Source organism: Coregonus lavaretus, assembly GCF_964263955.1.
Source record: "Coregonus lavaretus genome assembly, chromosome: 30".
NCBI lineage: Eukaryota > Metazoa > Chordata > Actinopteri > Salmoniformes > Salmonidae > Coregonus > Coregonus lavaretus.
In genome coordinates this window covers 1798867-1816132 of record NC_140017.1, presented here as the reverse complement: position 1 = coordinate 1816132, position 17266 = coordinate 1798867, and the positions used below count along the sequence as shown (strand labels likewise).

The 17266-nt window shown below is 44.4% G+C and overlaps 1 protein-coding gene across 3 annotated transcripts in view; it reads left to right on the top strand.

Moving 5' to 3' along the window:
* LOC311105996 (uncharacterized protein) overlaps positions 1-17266 on the top strand; it is a 35489-nt gene extending 18223 nt beyond the window's left edge. For 2 of the 3 annotated variants that reach the window (XM_084148251.1, XM_084148250.1), the window contains exons 8-16: positions 168-283; positions 396-546; positions 640-722; positions 8408-8537; positions 8645-8762; positions 9063-9174; positions 15083-15139; positions 15259-15370; positions 16429-17266. In XM_084148251.1, the coding sequence (XP_084004377.1) occupies positions 168-283; positions 396-546; positions 640-722; positions 8408-8537; positions 8645-8762; positions 9063-9174; positions 15083-15139; positions 15259-15370; positions 16429-16554 (1005 nt within the window). In that variant the 3' untranslated portion in view covers positions 16555-17266. The remainder of the gene's footprint in view (positions 1-167; positions 284-395; positions 547-639; positions 723-8407; positions 8538-8644; positions 8763-9062; positions 9175-15082; positions 15140-15258; positions 15371-16428) is intronic. The other variant, XM_084148252.1, reaches the window with a different exon arrangement.

The following is a 17266-nucleotide window of genomic DNA, read 5'->3' as shown; positions in this document are numbered from 1 at the left end:
AGAGAATCTCCATTGAAAGAGCTTTTAGTCCAGGATTAGGCTTAATGTGTCCGGGAAACCGACCCCAAAGGTTTAGGGACTCTTGAGAATTGTCTAGACACCGAAACTATACCGCATCTTTGATTCCCGATCCCAACGGCTGACATTTGATGTTTCTGCACCAATAGGGTTTCAATCAGGAGGATCTGGAGGGGGATAAGAACCAATCACAGGCCTCGGCAAAGAAAGCAATGGCAGACGACTCTGACTCTGACGAGGGCGTGGGCAGGGGTGGTGGCCAAGAGTGAGTATCTCATGAAGTCTGTCAATGTTTTCAATCAATCGATTTTCCTCTTGCCGCTATACTTTCATTCTATAGTGGAGCCGTGGCTAACTGGCTGACTCTCTCTATTCAGCACCAGCTTCATGTCGGACTTTGACGTGATGCTGGCTCGTAAGAAGGCCCAGAGCGGGAAGCGACGACGGAACCGCGACGGGGGAACGTTCATAAGTGACGCTGACGACGTGGTCAGCGCCATGATCACCAAGATGACAGAAGCTGCAGAGGTGACATTCTGGCCCCAAACTGTGTGTGTGTGTGTTCTGTCATAGGTCTTCAATGCGGGTGTGGGTGTACCATTCTAACGGTGTGATTTACAGGAGGACAGAACACTGAACGCTCAGAAGAAGCCAGCCTTAAAAAAGCTGACCCTCCTCCCCACTGTCGTTATGCACCTGAAGAAGTGAGTCCATCCATGGCTCTCAATACTACCACAAGCATAGTCTATATACACCGAGTGCTCTTTCCATGATATAGACTGACCAGGTGAAAGCTATGATCCCTTATTGATGTCACTTGTTAAATCCACTTCAATCAGTGTGGATGAAGGGGAGGAGACGGGTTAAAGAAGGATTTATAAGCATTTAGACAATTGAGACATGGATTGTGTATGTGTGCCATTGAGGGTGAATGGGAAAGACAAAATATGTAAGTGCCTTTGAACAGGGTATGGTAGTAGGTTCCAGGTGCACCGGAACATCATCCTAATATTCAGTTGCACCTACTTTTTTCCCTCAGAACAGCTTCAATTCGTCGGGCATGAACTCTATAAGGTGTCGAAAGCGTTCCACAGGGATGCTGACCCATGTTGACTCCAATGCTTCCCACAGTTGTTAAGTTTGCTGGATGTCCTTTGGGTGGTGGACCATTCTTGATACACACGGTTTAAGCGTGAAAAACCAAGCAGCGTTGCAGTTCTTGACACACAAACCGTTCAACCTGGAACCTACTACCAAACCCTGTTCAAAGGCACTTCAATCTTTTTTTTTGCCCATTCACCCTCTGAATGGCACACATACACAATTAGGGCTGTGGCGGTCACGAAATTTCGTCACAAGCTACTGATGCAGACCTTTGGAACATCTACATTTTAAAAAGTCTAATAAATCCATGTAATATAGCCTACACCTTCACAATACATCCATTATTTATTTTAGACAGGTCTAAATAAACATGATATGAAGAAAATGTATTCTATTTCAGAAGAACAGAATAGCATACTCTGAGTTGTCCTTATGTTAGGTCCTGATCCGGCTATGACAAATGGCTGTGGGCTACACTAGTTCATTTAGCAGACAAGATTTGCTTAGAATTCCGTGGCATTATTTTATAGTATGAAGAATGCAATTGAACAAAGCTGAATAAAATAAAATTCTCCAAACAATTTGAGGGAGTTCGCACATGCAGCTATTCTGTGTTGAGCGGTTAACAAAGAAAAAGGTACTCCTATATGCTTAATTTAGAGTTATTAATGTCACTTTAGTTGTTCTACAAACGTTGGACTATATGCAGTGCTTAATTTGTAAATAGGGAGGTCCCGGAACACATAGTCAAACACAACGTAGCAGCGCAGAAGTCAGAGTAAACAGACTACTATCTATGGTGGTGAAACGGACAGCGCTCTCCAAGGAGCCTACTATCTATGGTGGTGAAACGGACAGCACTCTCCAAGTAGCCTACTATCTATGGTGGTGAAACGGACAGCGCTCTCCAAGTAGTCTACTATCTATGGTGGTGAAACGGACAGCACTCTCCAAGTAGCCTACTATCTATGGTGGTGAAACGGACAGCACTCTCCAAGTAGCCTACTATCTATGGTGGTGAAACGGACAGCACTCTCCCAGTAGCCTACTGTCTATGGTGGTGAAACGGACAGCGCTCTCCAAGTAGCCTACTGTCTATGGTGGTGAAACGGACAGCACTCTCCAAGTAGCCTACTGTCTATGGTGGTGAAACGGACAGCCCTCTCCAAGTAGCCTACTATCTATGGTGGTGAAACGGACAGCGCTCTCCAAGTAGCCTACTGTCTATGGTGGTGAAACGGACAGCGCTCTCCAAGTAGCCTACTGTCTATGGTGGTGAAACGGACAGCCCTCTCCCAGTAGCCTACTATCTATGGTGGTGAAACGGACAGCACTCTCCAAGTAGCCTACTGTCTATGGTGGTGAAATGGACAGCACTCTCCAAGTAGCCTACTGTCTATGGTGGTGAAACGGACAGCACTCTCCAAGTAGCCTACTATCTATGGTGGTGAAACGGACAGCGCTCTCCAAGTAGCCTACTATCTATGGTGGTGAAACGGACAGCGCTCTCCAAGTAGCCTACTATCTATGGTGGTGAAACGGACAGCGCTCTCCAAGTAGCCTACTATCTATGGTGGTGAAACGGACAGCGCTCTCCAAGTAGCCTACTATCTATGGTGGTGAAACGGACAGCGCTCTCCAAGTAGCCTACTGTCTATGGTGGTGAAACGGACAGCACTCTCCAAGTAGCCTACTATCTATGGTGGTGAAACGGACAGCACTCTCCAAGTAGCCTACTATCTATGGTGGTGAAACGGACAGCACTCTCCAAGTAGCCTACTGTCTATGGTGGTGAAACGGACAGCCCTCTCCAAGTAGCCTACTATCTATGGTGGTGAAACGGACAGCACTCTCCAAGTAGCCTACTATCTATGGTGGTGAAACGGACAGCCCTCTCCGAGTAGCCTACTATCTATGGTGGTGAAACGGACAGCACTCTCCAAGTAGCCTACTATCTATGGTGGTGAAACGGACAGCACTCTCCAAGTAGTCTACTATCTATGGTGGTGAAACGGACAGCACTCTCCAAGTAGCCTACTATCTATGGTGGTGAAACGGACAGCGCTCTCCAAGTAGCCTGCTATCTATGGTGGTGAAACAGACAGCACTCTCCAAGTAGCCTACTATCTATGGTGGTGAAACGGACAGCACTCTCCAAGTAGCCTACTATCTATGGTGGTGAAACGGACAGCACTTCCCAAGGTGTTGATTCATTCAAAGCATTTTAGACATCACTGCAGTATGCCCACATACTTGAGCATAGCTGCGGGGCTTACGCAAGTCGGAATTTCTTATAGCCTAATTAGACATCAATGTACAGCAACATTTTTAGACGACACTGCAGAACACCCGCCATATGCACACATACTCAGCTGTGGGGTTTACAAGACCTGAATTTCATATGATTTTCAAGACATCAATTTAGCAGTAGAAAAATATCAAGATATCGGAATATAACTTAAAATAAAATAAATCAATGTAGGCTATAGTAGGACACACATGAGAATATATAGGCCTCCTGCCTATGTGATAATATGAAGCACATATTCAGATTACCTTCACAGTACAGAACAAGTTTGTAAAGGAAGGAAAATGTCCTGCCTTAGTTTTCAACACCTCCCACAATGACTTTCCCCATGTCAAGTCCCTTTAACTCCTGAGAGTCAATTTCTAGCTCAAAGCCATGCGTGAGCCTGTGGCTGTGATGTTTAGCATCCTAAGGCTGTTCTGAAGACTGGCTGTAGTGTCTATTTTTTCCATTTAGAGTGTTAACGATAACCTGGACGTCCTCTTTAGCCTTGTCTACAAGGCTTGCTGCCACCAAATGCGCCTTGGTTCGGGCATGTTCAAAAACCTTTTTTCTGAGGGCTCTTTGTTTTTTTTACGTCTGAGGCATAGGATGTTAACTTACTGTACATTCCACCCACTCTTTTGCTAGTTTAATCCCTCCAGTCGTTTCTAGACCCAAGCTCCCTATCTTTTTGCATGTTGTACAGCCCAACTTTGAATTCTGCATGACAAGCCAGGGGTTATACGTTTGCTTGTTCTTGAACTGCAAATTGCACCTGCTCCAAGCACTTCATCGGTGGATGCACTGCTTCCCTCCCCCCCAGCTCCCTGTCTCCCGCTGAGTCTGACTAGCTAGTAGGCCTACTAGCTAGTGGAGGTGCCGGTGGTGATGCTGAACTGGCGGGATTAGCAGCGCTGCTAGCTAAGAGGCATTGCCATCAGGAACAGTTTGCCCCTCACTCCTCTCCTCCGGCACTGACAGTTCTCTGGCTCGTTCTGGGTTCAATTCAACCTCTTTCTCTGGATTTCTGGACTTGAGAAATGTCTTCGAACTCGATTGCCTTTTCTTATCCATTTTTTATTTGGCTTTCCCACGATTCAAATTCAGTAGGGAGACGACAAGCCTAGACGACGTGACGTGATTACGTAGGGTCCTCCTCACTAGCTGACCACCACTACCAAGACCTGTGTCAAGATCAGTTGCTTACAACACCGGCCCTCCCCATAACCTCTATGTACAAATAAGAGCGCAGGTCTGGAATCAGTGTGGCAGGATAGGATGATTACACAGAAGGATCACAGCGCTTTTACATGATGGTCTTTCTGGGGAGAAATAACGAGGCGACAACTTGATTTAACGCTGATCACTTTTATTCAACTGTCTACAGTGCGAACAGTGAAACGATTAATAAATCATGCTGCGAGAGGTACCGGATCCGGGCAAATAGGTGGCGGAACAAACAAAGTAAAATCTGAGAGGTGCTGGATCCTGTTACGGCACCTCTCAACACTGGCTATATGTTTTGATTTTTAATACATTGTAAGGCTGCATGATGCGATTCTAATGATGATTTGAAAAAAAGTTGCTTGAAAGGCTTGAGCCCTGCTTAGTTTTAGTCTCTCATTAACACTTTGACAAGCACTTGATAATGCCTGGAATTTCACGGCGGCATCCCCTTTGTGGCTGTAATGCACCCTAAAAAAATCCATGCCTTTTGCGGCCAGTGGCCGTTGTGCCCTGAGTGCTGAGCATGCCGAATCACCTCACTCACATGGCTCTCCATCACGTGATCGGGTCTTTCTCACAGGCTACAAGTGAAGGCAGACACATCGGGGATGCAACTGCGCGTGTCCTTATCCAATTCCGAGGTGCATATTGAAGATATTGGAAGAACTGTCCACATTGACTTTTCGTCAGCCAACAAGATGAGCAGGCCTAACGAACAGCAAAAGCACTAGCCTATGTCAATCTACTATCCCCCATTAGTAAAAATAAAAAAAAAGTTGAACTATTCTGTGCGAGAAAAAATTATTCAAAACATAGTCTGGGACAGTTGTGGAATGCAATAGATCCCAATTTAATACAACCACTAGCATCAAAAAACGTTTACGCAATGTGCCTGACGCAACAGATCAGACCATTTAGCTTAAAATAATGATAAATTAGGCTATTTCTTCACATTATAAGCGCAGCAATGCGCACATGAAAGTAGGCTATAACCGGGAATGTTCCATTAGCGGGAAAACACCATTATCAAAAGTGACCACAAATGCGATTATGCATGTAATGCTTTTATTATAAAAGTGCATTTTTATGGTGACAATTATCTTCCCCAAACTTGAAACTCACTCGCTACTTATGTATGCCGGTTAGGCTCTAAACCCCTTGTAAAGCGGATTAATGTGCTGAATTTTAAGAAGTTATTTGGCCACTTTAGTTGTGATACAAACCTTATCAAAACATATAGGCCTATGGGCTAGGCTACATGAGGTGTGCGACTGATTAGAAAAAGTTGCCCAAAAAATGGCAGTTTCTTATGCTGGGCATCATTCACAAGTGATAATGTATAGTTCACAAGTGATAGGCTAATATTGTCACCCCATCACACTATTCTTGATTTAATATTGTCTTTACATATACTAAGTAATATATGTGTGAAATTTGTTTTGATTTAGAATGGACCATTATTATGCACCTGTCTTGAAGCAGGGGCAGGGGAAAAATACATGTAATCTATGCACTTAAATAGCGAATGGAGGACGCTTTTCCCGTGGTTCATTTTCATGCCAGCCAGGTAGGCTATACTCCTGTTGTAAAGCGAAACAATGCACTTAATATTAGGAAAGTTGAAAAATAAATATAGTAGGCCTAGCCTATAGAAAGCTGATGGGATCCTCCTCTTTTTAGTAGAGGCCATCACTCTGTTTTCTCACGCAATTGCATAGCCTATAGAAATGTTGCGCAACATGAGCTCATGGGCTCTCATTAAGTGTTTGATTAGATTTTTTAACAAATTTGCATTGATGTCAGAGTGATTAGAGGGACAATAGAGTGCTGAGAACCAGGCAGTTAACAAGTTTGGTAGGCTACTAATGACCATCAGCGGCATCAGAGCTTTGAGAAGCCTAATTACCGTGAATAAACGGCCACGTGGAATTTGACTGCATTCATGACTCGTGACTGCCGGTTTGGGTGTAATACGGTCACCCTATACACAATCCATGTCTCAATTGTCTCAAGGCTTAAAAATCCTTCTTTAACCTGTCTCCTCCCCGTCATCTACACTGATTTGAAGTGGATTTAACAAGTGACATCAATAAGGGATCATAGCTTTCACCTGGTCAGTCTATATCATGGAAACAGCAAGTGTTCCTAATGTTTTGTATGCTGTGTGTGTATATGTGTGTACAGTACCAGTCAAAAGTTTGGACACCTACTCATTCCAGGGTTTTTCTTTATTTTTACTATTTTCTACATTGTAGAAAAATAGTGAAGACATCAAAACTATGAAATAACACATATGGAATCATGTAGTAACCAAAAAAGTGTTAAACAAATCCAAATATATGTTATATTTGAGATTCTTCAAAGTAGCCACCCTTTGCCTTGATGACATCTTTGCACACTCTTGGCATTCTCTCAACCAGCTTCATGAGGTAGTCACCTGGAATGAATTTCAATTCAGCCAATCAGTTGTGTTGGGGGGGTATACAGAGAGAGCCCTATTTGGTAAAAGACCAAGTCCATATTATGGCAAGAACCGCTCAAATAAGCAAAGAGAAACAACAGTCCATCATTATTTCTAGACATGAAGGTCAGTCAATACGGAAAATGTCAAGAACTTTGAAAGTTTCTTCAAGTGCAGTCGCAAAAACCATCAAGCGCTATGATGAAACTGGCTCTCATGAGGACCGCCACAGGAATGGAAGACCCAGAGATACCTCTGCTGCAGAGGATACGTTCATCAGTTACCAGCCTCAGAAATTGCAGCCCAAATAAATGCTTCACAGAGTTCAAGTAACAGACTCATCTCAACATCAACTGTTCAGAGGAGACTGCGTGAATCAGGCCTTCATGGTCGAATTGCTGCAAAGAAACCACTACTAAAGGACACCAATAAGAAGAGACTTGCTTGGGCCAAGAAACACGAGCAATGGACATTAGACCGGTTGAAATGTGTCCTTTGGTCTGGAGTCCAAATTTGATATTTTTGGTTCCAACCGCCATGGCTTTGTGAGACACAGTGTGGGTGAACGGATGATCTCTGCATGTGTATTTCCCACCGTAAAGAATGGAGGAGATGGTGTGGGGGTGCTTTTCTACAAAGGGGACAGGATGACTGCACCGTATTGAGGGGAGGATGGATGGGGCCATGTATCGCGAGATCTTGGCCAACAACCTCCTTCCCTCAGTAAGAGCATTGAAGATGGGTCGTGGCTGGGTCTTCCAGCATGACAACGACCCAAAACACACAGCCAGGGCAACTAAGGAGTGGCTCCGTAAGAAGCATCTCAAGGTCCTGGAGTGGCCTAGCCAGTCTCCAGACCTGAACCCAATAGAAAATCTTTGGAGGGAGCTGAATGTCCGTATTGCCCAGCGACAGCCCCGAAACCTGAAGGATCTGGAGAAGGTCTGTATGGAGGAGTGGGCCAAAATCCCTGCTGCAGTGTGTGCAAACATGGCCAAGACCTACAGGAAACGTATGATCTCTGTAATTGCAAACAAAGGTTTCTGTACCAAATATTAAGTTCTGCTTTTCTGATGTATCAAATACTTATGTCATGCAATAAAATGCAAATTAATTACTTAAAAATCATACAATGTGATTTTCTGGATTTTCCGTCTCACAGTTGAAGTGTACCTATGATAAAAATTACAGACCTCCACATGCGTTGTAAGTAGGAAAACCTGCAAAATCGGCAGTGTATCAAATACTTGTTCTCCCCACTGTATATGGTCTGATGTGTGTGTGTGTGTGTGTGTGTGTGTGTTCAGGCAAGACCTCAAGGAGACATTCATCGACAGTGGGGTGATGTCGGCCATCAAGGAGTGGATCGGCCCGCTGCCAGACAAGAGTCTCCCGGCCCTTAAAATCAGAGAGGATCTCCTCAAAATCCTACAGGAGGTAAATGCTTGGGATTGCATTTCCGCCGACTCCCCCTGAAACGTCACCATGGTTTTGAATCTTGATAAAGAACTGTGTTTTCATATGGTTTTCGGTTCTCCCCCCAGCTCCCCAGTGTGAGTCAGGAGACTCTCAAACACAGCGGGATTGGCCGAGCCGTCATGTTCCTCTACAAACACCCCAAGGAGTCGCGCCCCAACAAGGACCTCGCCCTCAAACTCATCAGTAAGTGCCTACATATCTGCGCTCAAAAACATAAAATGTCAATTCAGTAATGTGGGTTTTGCTGACGTAATAGCTGACCAAGTATTGTCTGACTCTGAGAAGGAATTATGTTATTAAAGGGATCTCATTTTCACTCACCTGTTTCATAGTGTTGTTTTTTAGCAAGTTCCAGTGGCTTCGAACGAGCATGTAGCAATAGAACACGGTCCCTCTGTAGAGGTGAATAGTGTATGGGTGTTGGGGATATTGGTAGAGTATTAGTATTGATAGTGGGTATTGATACGTGCCGTGTCTGTACAGATGAGTGGTCCCGCCCCATCTTTGGCCTGACGTCCAACTACAAGGGCATGACACGCGAGGAGAGACAACAGAGAGACCTGGACCAGCAGATTCCGCAAAAAAGACTCCTCAGGTAAAAGTGTGCACACACCCCCCAGGGTTTCCGTTAGGAAAATGTGGCGCCAGACAACGTGACCGGGAAGATATTTTATTTACCGGCCATTTGGTAAATTTACCGGACCTATACGCATTATGCGCATAACCTATTAGGGCCTCCACCCAAGGTGCTCAGAAGGATGGAAATCACATTTAGATTATGGCAACTCATGTAATGAAGTGGCCAATAAAACGTCATTTTCAAACATTTATCAAAATGCAATTCGCGGGAAAACGCCATTCTAAATAGCGCACCTGATAGCAGTTCCATATGTGACAGAGATTAACATCTCTGTTAGAAACTTAGAAAGAGGGAGAATCTAAAGGTGCAACTAGGATGGTTGCTAATATGACTAGGATTGTGCCTTTTGGCTTCTGGACAACAAAAGAAAGTTGATATGAAAACCAATAGAACAGGAGAGAAACGGCATAGCGGTGGGTCCAAAAGGGAAGTAAAGGGAAATACATTTTCCAAAATTATATACTTACTCCGGTCTATACAGAAATAAATAAAATACTTCACCAGAAAGCATGACTTAGCCACAGAGGTATCAAGGCTAATTAGCATATATAAAAAAAATAGCTGTGGCTTGTTTCAAATCACCTATTTGGGAAGACTGCAATTTGGGCAGCGCACGTGGCAATAGGCCTAGCTGATTATTGAGTTGCAGCTGTCAGTGAAAAGCATCTAAAATATGTGTGAAGGTAATGTGTCTAGAGTATAATTTAAAATGTTGAGACCGGAAGAAGGGGAGGAGTGTGTGTGGCGATTGTTTCATTGTGTGAATTGTTTGCCCTTTTAATTTTTTTTGATCAATTCCTGATTTACATATGTCACCAGTAGTAAATGTACCCTTAATCTCCATCATTTGGTTACATTAATTTCTGTTAATACATGTATTAATTAGTCATTTACGGTTTCTTTAGCCGCCAATGGATCACGGTGTATCAATATGTCCATATGGCAGAGGCTGGTGATCTCGCATTAGTTGACTTTTAACTTTCAGATTTGTGTAATTTTTATTCAGATTTTTTTGATTAACCACGTGACAATGCTTTTTAGAAACGAAAATATTATTATTGAAATGTTCCACAAAAATGTGCCTATGAAAATCATAACTAGCATGCAGAACGGTAGAAATGGTAGGATAAATTGTCCCCAAACTTGAAACTCACGCGGTGCCTATGAAGTCTTTATAAAATCATTTCCTCCACGTTTACATGGTTGGATTTTGCCTATAGGCTACTTTGAAGCAAGGTAAGTCATGCCTCATAATATGTAATAAAACATTCAGGTTTCAAACAATTAATTAAGTATGTTTTCAAAATGCGTACTGCCTCCAGCTCACATTGTAAAGTGGTGTGTGACGCACTGATAGCCTGTTGCCTGCACTTGAATGGTGAATGGAAGGCATGCTTCAATTACCAGTTGAGAAAAAATAGTAGCGCCTTTCAATCGTGCACCAACACAGTTTTTAACTGGATTTTGAATTGTTGCACAATGAATGGGCTTATAAAAGCACATGTTTTACTCCAGCTGAGGAGCTGCAGGAGAAATCCCGCTCAAAATAGGCTGTGTGTGTGTGATAGTTGTGTTGCATAAATAAAATACATGATGACTAACGAAAATACACACAGGCCAATTTAATTCCACTAAATTATGCAAATTAACCTATAGGCCGATAAGCATTATAGTCAAATCTATTTCCATCAATGAATAAAAAGCATTATTTTACAATAGGATTTTTTTTCCCCTGGTGATTTTTATCACCGTAATTTTTTTTCGCGGCCAAAAGCCGGCATTTGCCGTCTAATGGAAACCCTGACACACACTTTATACACTGCTCAAAAAAATAAAGGGAACACTAAAATAGCACATCCTAGATCTGAATGAATGAAATAATCTTATTAAATACTTTTTTCTTTACATAGTTGAATGTGCTGACAACAAAATCACACAAAAATTATCAATGGAGATCAAATGTATCAACTCATGGAGGTCTGGATTTGGAGTCACCCTCAAAATTAAAGTGGAAAACCACACTACAGGCTGATCCAACTTTGATGTAATGTCCTTAAAACAAGTCAAAATTAGGCTCAGTAGTGTGTGTGGCCTCCACGTGCCTGTATGACCTCCCTACAACGCCTGGGCATGCTCCTGATGAGGTGGCGGATGGTCTCCTGAGGGATCTCCTCCCAGACCTGGACTAAAGCATCCGCCAACTCCTAGACAGTCTGTGGTGCAACGTGGCGTTGGTGGATGGAGCGAGAGATGATGTCACGGATGTGCTCAATTGGATTCAGGTCTGGGGAATGGGCGGGCCAGTCCATAGCATCAATGCCTTCCTCTTGCAGGAACTGCTGACACACTCCAGCCACATGAGGTCTAGCATTGTTTTGCATTAGGAGGAACCCAGGGCCAACCGCACCAGCATATGGTCTCACAAGGGGTCTGAGGATCTCATCTCGGTACCTAATGGCAGTCAGGCTACCTCTGGCGAGCACATGGAGGGCTGTGCGGCCCCCCAAAGAAATGCCACCCCACACCATGACTGACCCACCGCCAAACCGGTCATGCTGGAGGATGTTGCAGGCAGCAGAACGTTCTCCACGGCGTCTCCAGACTCTGTCACGTCTGTCACATGTGCTCAGTGTGAACCTGCTTTCATCTGTGAAGAGCACAGGGCGCCAGTGGCGAATTTGCCAATCTTGGTGTTCTCTGGCAAATGCCAAACGTCCTGCACGGTGTTGGGCTGTAAGCACAACCCCCACCTGTGGACATCATTTTGCAGGGCTCTGGCAGTGCTCCTCCTGCTCCTCCTTGCACAAAGGCGGAGGTAGCAGTCCTGCTACTGGGTTGTTGCCCTCCTACGGCCTCCTCCACGTCTCCTGATGTACTGGCCTGTCTCCTGGTAGCGCCTCCATGCTCTGGACACTACGCTGACAGGCACAGCAAACCTTCTTGCCACAGCTCGCATTGATGTGCCATCCTGGATGAGCTGCACTACCTGAGCCACTTGTGTGGGTTGTAGACTCCGTCTCATGCTACCACTAGAGTGAAAGCACCGCCAGCATTCAAAAGTGACCAAAACATCAGCCAGGAAGCATAGGAACTGAGAAGTGGTCTGTGGTCACCACCTGCAAAACCAGTCCTTTATTGGGGGTGTCTTGCTAATTGCCTATAATTTCCACCTGTTGTCTATTCCATTTGCACAACAGCATGTGAAATGTATTGTCAATCAGTGTTGCTTCCTAAGTGGACAGTTTGATTTCACAGAAGTGTGATTGACTTGGAGTTGCATTGTGTTGTTTAAGTGTTCCCTTTATTTTTTGAGCAGTGTACAATATACCCCTTAAACACACGTACGCAGTTGTCTCACATTATCACTGTAGACATGAGCTGTTCACTCCAACCAACCAACCCCCCACCCCCACCCTTTCCAGCTCATTGTCCCACTGACCTATCAAATCCTCCTGCCTGTCCTCCATTCATCCACTTTTCAGTCCTCACTCTCCTCCTTTCACTGTGTCACTCTCCTCATGTTTGTCAAATTCCCCTCTCTCTCCATGACACCTGTCTATACTTCCCGACGTGGTCCCCCTTCCTCCTCCCCCCCCCCCTCAGTCAGCCCCAAAAGGTGGAGAGGTCCAAGGAACCGGATGTCTTCTCCCCGCAGCAACTCAGGTTCAGTGTGGTTGCATGGGTGCTCCGCCTCCCGAGTGACTGGCTGCAGTCAGATTTTCAACCCCCCAGGTTGTTACGCTTGGTGATGTTTTTTCTCCCCCAGAGACAATGAGACAGTTGTTGGTATGAATGATAGGAAAGAGTCAGATTGAGCCTAGAGTTACTGAGGCTTTGTTGTGTGAGTATGGCTTAATTTTGAGGTTTTGTTAATTTTGTTTGGGGTTCGAAAAGCTACTTTGCACGTGTATTGTTTGTGTGGGAGATTCTCTCCATTTTCACCATGTTGGATCAGTGTTTGCTGTTGTAACTCTTACCCTGTCTGTCAGAAGCTAAAACGCATCACTGGGCCAGGGCTTTGATCTTGGCATAAAGCAGAGTATAGCTATGGATCTCTTCCTCAGTTAGCAGTGAAGGCTGTCTGGCCATTTGCCCTCCCGCTGACCTTTTAACCCTACCTTATGTGAAATTCATGCCTTGCTCTTTCTCTTTCCAGCTGTGGAATAAACGTCTAGTTTTTTGGGGGGTGTTTAGTGTTTCTTAATATAGCCTATATGTAGCCTGTACGTTTTGTTTGGGTGTGCATCATGTTTTGATAGTTCAATGCTGTATTGATGCACGGTTATGTTAGGACCTAAAGAACTGAGTCAGTTCAGGCAGCACACGAGTGACATTCAGAGTAATTTTGCTATAGGCTATTTCATTAAATGTTATATACAGAACTCAAGAGTAATGTACTCTAGACAGAACAGAGAATTCCACCAAAGCAGGGCAAAATGTCCTGTCAGAAAATATTGTTGCTCTCCCTCTCTGGTGCATGGGCCTTGTATCCTAAACCTATTCATTTGTTTTATAATGGACAATTCCTAACTCTCTTGTGTTTAGCTATATTCCATTCATATTCCATTCGATAGGCTTTGAATATGACGTTTGGCCACGCTCAAACAATGAATTCCATCAAAAACAAAGTTGTTTGAATAGCCTAAAAATGTAGGGTAGCCAGGGGACTAATAATAAGAGAGAACAAACAAAATCTATAGCCTTTAGAACATTTTTATGACGAGTTTAATCAATTTTAAGCTTATTAAGAAATAATGTATCTGTGCGGGGCAGAAAAACCCTGGCCGTCAATGCGAGGTTGAAAACCAAATGGCCAATAACCTTTCCTCCTACTAGGCCTATCATAAAGGCTTTAAGACATGTTACAATTATAAACAGCCTATTTCCTGAATATTCTAATAGCCTAAGAAGGTGTTGTCCTAAAGTTGCCACTTTCAAAAATGAAAGTTGGAGTATAGGCCGTAGGCATTGGCTATTCCTAATCACAGCTTTATGAGATATAGAACAAACAATATAAGTCAAATAGGCCTAAAGCTATTATTATGAAGTTCTGAAGACCGTAGACTGCCCAGCCTATGATTTATAACTCACTACGGTAACACAGCCCGTTTGACTGACACTTTGCTCCATCATGGCATGCGCCACACAGATGCAAATACCTGTTCCACGCTGAAGCTCCACCAGAAAGGAATATTATAAAATATTTCCCTGCACTTAGCAGCTACCCAGGCTTTCAATAACATTATATTTTGTCTTGATTCGTCCAGTTGTAGCATGCGATTTCGCGCTATAGCCCAACGGTGGTGTTAGAGTTTCGTTATCTAAAAGGTTTTGAGAAGTCAATGCGAGAAGTGAAAAATTCTTCCCTAGTTAATTTTCTCGAAATCTAAAGGCACAACCTAGATTCAACCGAATGTCTTAAGTAGTTGAACGTGTTATTACTCCAACCTCATGGAATTGACAAAATGACACGTTACATTTTTTCTCAAAAACTATTTTAAATCGAACGAGTGCCTTTGATTTGACACGATGCACATGCGCAATTCGCCGCGAGACGACATTTTAGACCCGATGACGTGTTTCTGCGCATGAGCTTAGCTAGCCAACGTTGCCATGACATCGCCTACAAGTGTGATCTGGGATTTTGATTGAAGAAGCAGTTTCTACCTATCTTTATACTGTACTGTCTTTGCTACTACTCTCAAACTCTAACCTTTGAGAACAGGAACGTGGCAGTAACGGCATGTGTTAAGACTTAAGACCAGTGTGCAGAGTGCTAGCTGCACCCTTACTGTTAGTAAATTGTGTGTGGCCAGGTCAGTCAGTATGTCAACTCTCTCGCTCTCCTTCTCTCGCTCTACAGCTCAGGGGGACAGACTCCTCATAGAGACCTGGAGAAAGTACTGACAGGAGAAGAGAAGTGAGTAGCTGTGCCTTGGGTGTTCCCATGTTGTGTGTGTCTGAGTCCTTTGTCTGTCTGTCTTGAGTCAGTGTGTGTTGCTTTCAGCTGACACCCCTCCTGTGTGTGCTGACCCACAGAGCTCTGCGCCCAGGAGACCCTGGGTTCTGTGCCCGGGCCAGGGTGCCCATGCCATCCAACAAGGACTACGTTGTGCGGCCCAAATGGAACGTGGAGAGCGAGTCAAGAGCAGTGAGTGTTTGCCTGTCCATCTGTCTGCCTGGGAGAAGGGAGGAGAAAGTGCCCCTGGTGGTTTTCCATTTATTTTAACTGTGCAGAGCAGACCAATTATTTTCTCATCACACCTGAAATCCTGGATTCCGGACATAACCATTTCTAGGTCATTTTAGCTAAGTTAACTTAGGTGTGACTGTGAACTGGGTTTCAACTGTAGCTTTCAGATGTTTTGTCACTACATGACGTGGGCATCAGTAAGAGAAGGACGGTAAGGAGCTGAATGTGATTGGTTCCTGACTGCAGACCGACTTTAAGAAAGGGATAAGCCGATTGGAAAAGCACAAGCGTCGCATTGCCCAGCAGAGGTCACAGCGGCGCATCATGGCGGTGAAGATCAACGTGGACGGCAATGGCATGCCACTGTAGTACCTACTGTCACCACACGGGGCAGTAAGTGCCACCTGCATGTCTCTTGCTGGTCCTGGGTAGGACAAAGTTGCACAGAGACACTGATCTTAGGTCAGTTAATGGTTACCCCCACTAATGGTGAAGGTTGGGAATGAGAGAGGATAAGCTGATTGTAGGTCAGTGCCTGAGGGCAACTTCTACCCAGGGCCACTGTGTGCAGTGTGGACTGGAGAGCAACCCTCCCACCACTTACCAAGTCAAACGGCTCTGCAAGCTGTTGCCCAGCCACCTAATAATTAAATGAGTCCCCTGGTTTTAAGACATTAGGCTATACCAGCATGTCGCTTGAGTTTCTGTGTCTGGCATGATGGGAATGTGTTACTATTCAACTTGGTGTTCAGAGTTTGTTTAAATACTAGGGTTACGAAACTTAATGCACTCTATCAGATACGCTGTTGAAATATCAGATCGGCAGAACATTCCAAATTTGATGATTACAAAAAGTGTGTTTGTGTGTCTTGGTAACCTCGCTCGCTAGGCTTATAGTGGTACTACCGTATGTTACCACTACGGCAAACATATTGTGGCGAAGAAACACTGTTTTGGTGAGTAGTTTCACTTTCCTGTCCCCCCTTCTCTAATCCTTTCCTCCCTCTGTCTCCAAGGCCCCGGTTAAGAAGGGCATGTCACGGGTGGACAAACAGTTGCGTCGCTTCGCCGACATCAAGCGTATGACGAAGACGGGCCACGCTGTGAAAATCAGCGTCCAGGGCAACCGGATGCCCCTCTGATTTTTTTAAAAACTTCTGTCTCCCCCCCCTCCCCTTTTTAATACGTTGCTCCTATACCATGGTCCCCGTTCAAATTCTTTATCCTCCTTCCTTCCTTTCTTGAAGTGATTGGCTACTAAGCTGACAGTTGGCCAGGTGAAAGCATAGGTTTCAATACATAGCTTTTACTGATCCAGTAATATCAGAGCTGTGAATATTCCAAGGAAGGGAGGATAGAATGCAATGATTTAAATCATTTGATTAGGGCCGGGGTCCCAGTTCTGTGTGCTTTAGCCAACTCCTCTAACTAGCATGACAATGGTCAGAGGAGTTGGCTAAAGCACATGCAGGTGGGACTATTCTATCACCCCTTATACAAACCCCCTCAGTCCAGCCCCAATGTATGATAGTGGTGTGGCTTCACAGGCTGGTTGGCCTTCGGTCCTCTAGACTTTGGGATCGATTCAATACGGAGTGTGGAACATTCGCGTTATAGCGTGATTGAAATGTTAAGGTCATTTCCATTGAGCAGACATGCAACGTTTACCGAACATTGCCCTTAAATTTCAATCGCTCTATAGCGTTGTTCTTCCGCACCCCATATTGAATATAAGTTAGGCCTTTACTTTGTTTCTGAAGAAGCTGTACAGATGTAGGAACTGACTGTGTGTGTGTCTTCAGTGTTGCTGGTTGGTTCTGAAGTTACTTTCGTAATAAAGAGGGTTTCACCAGA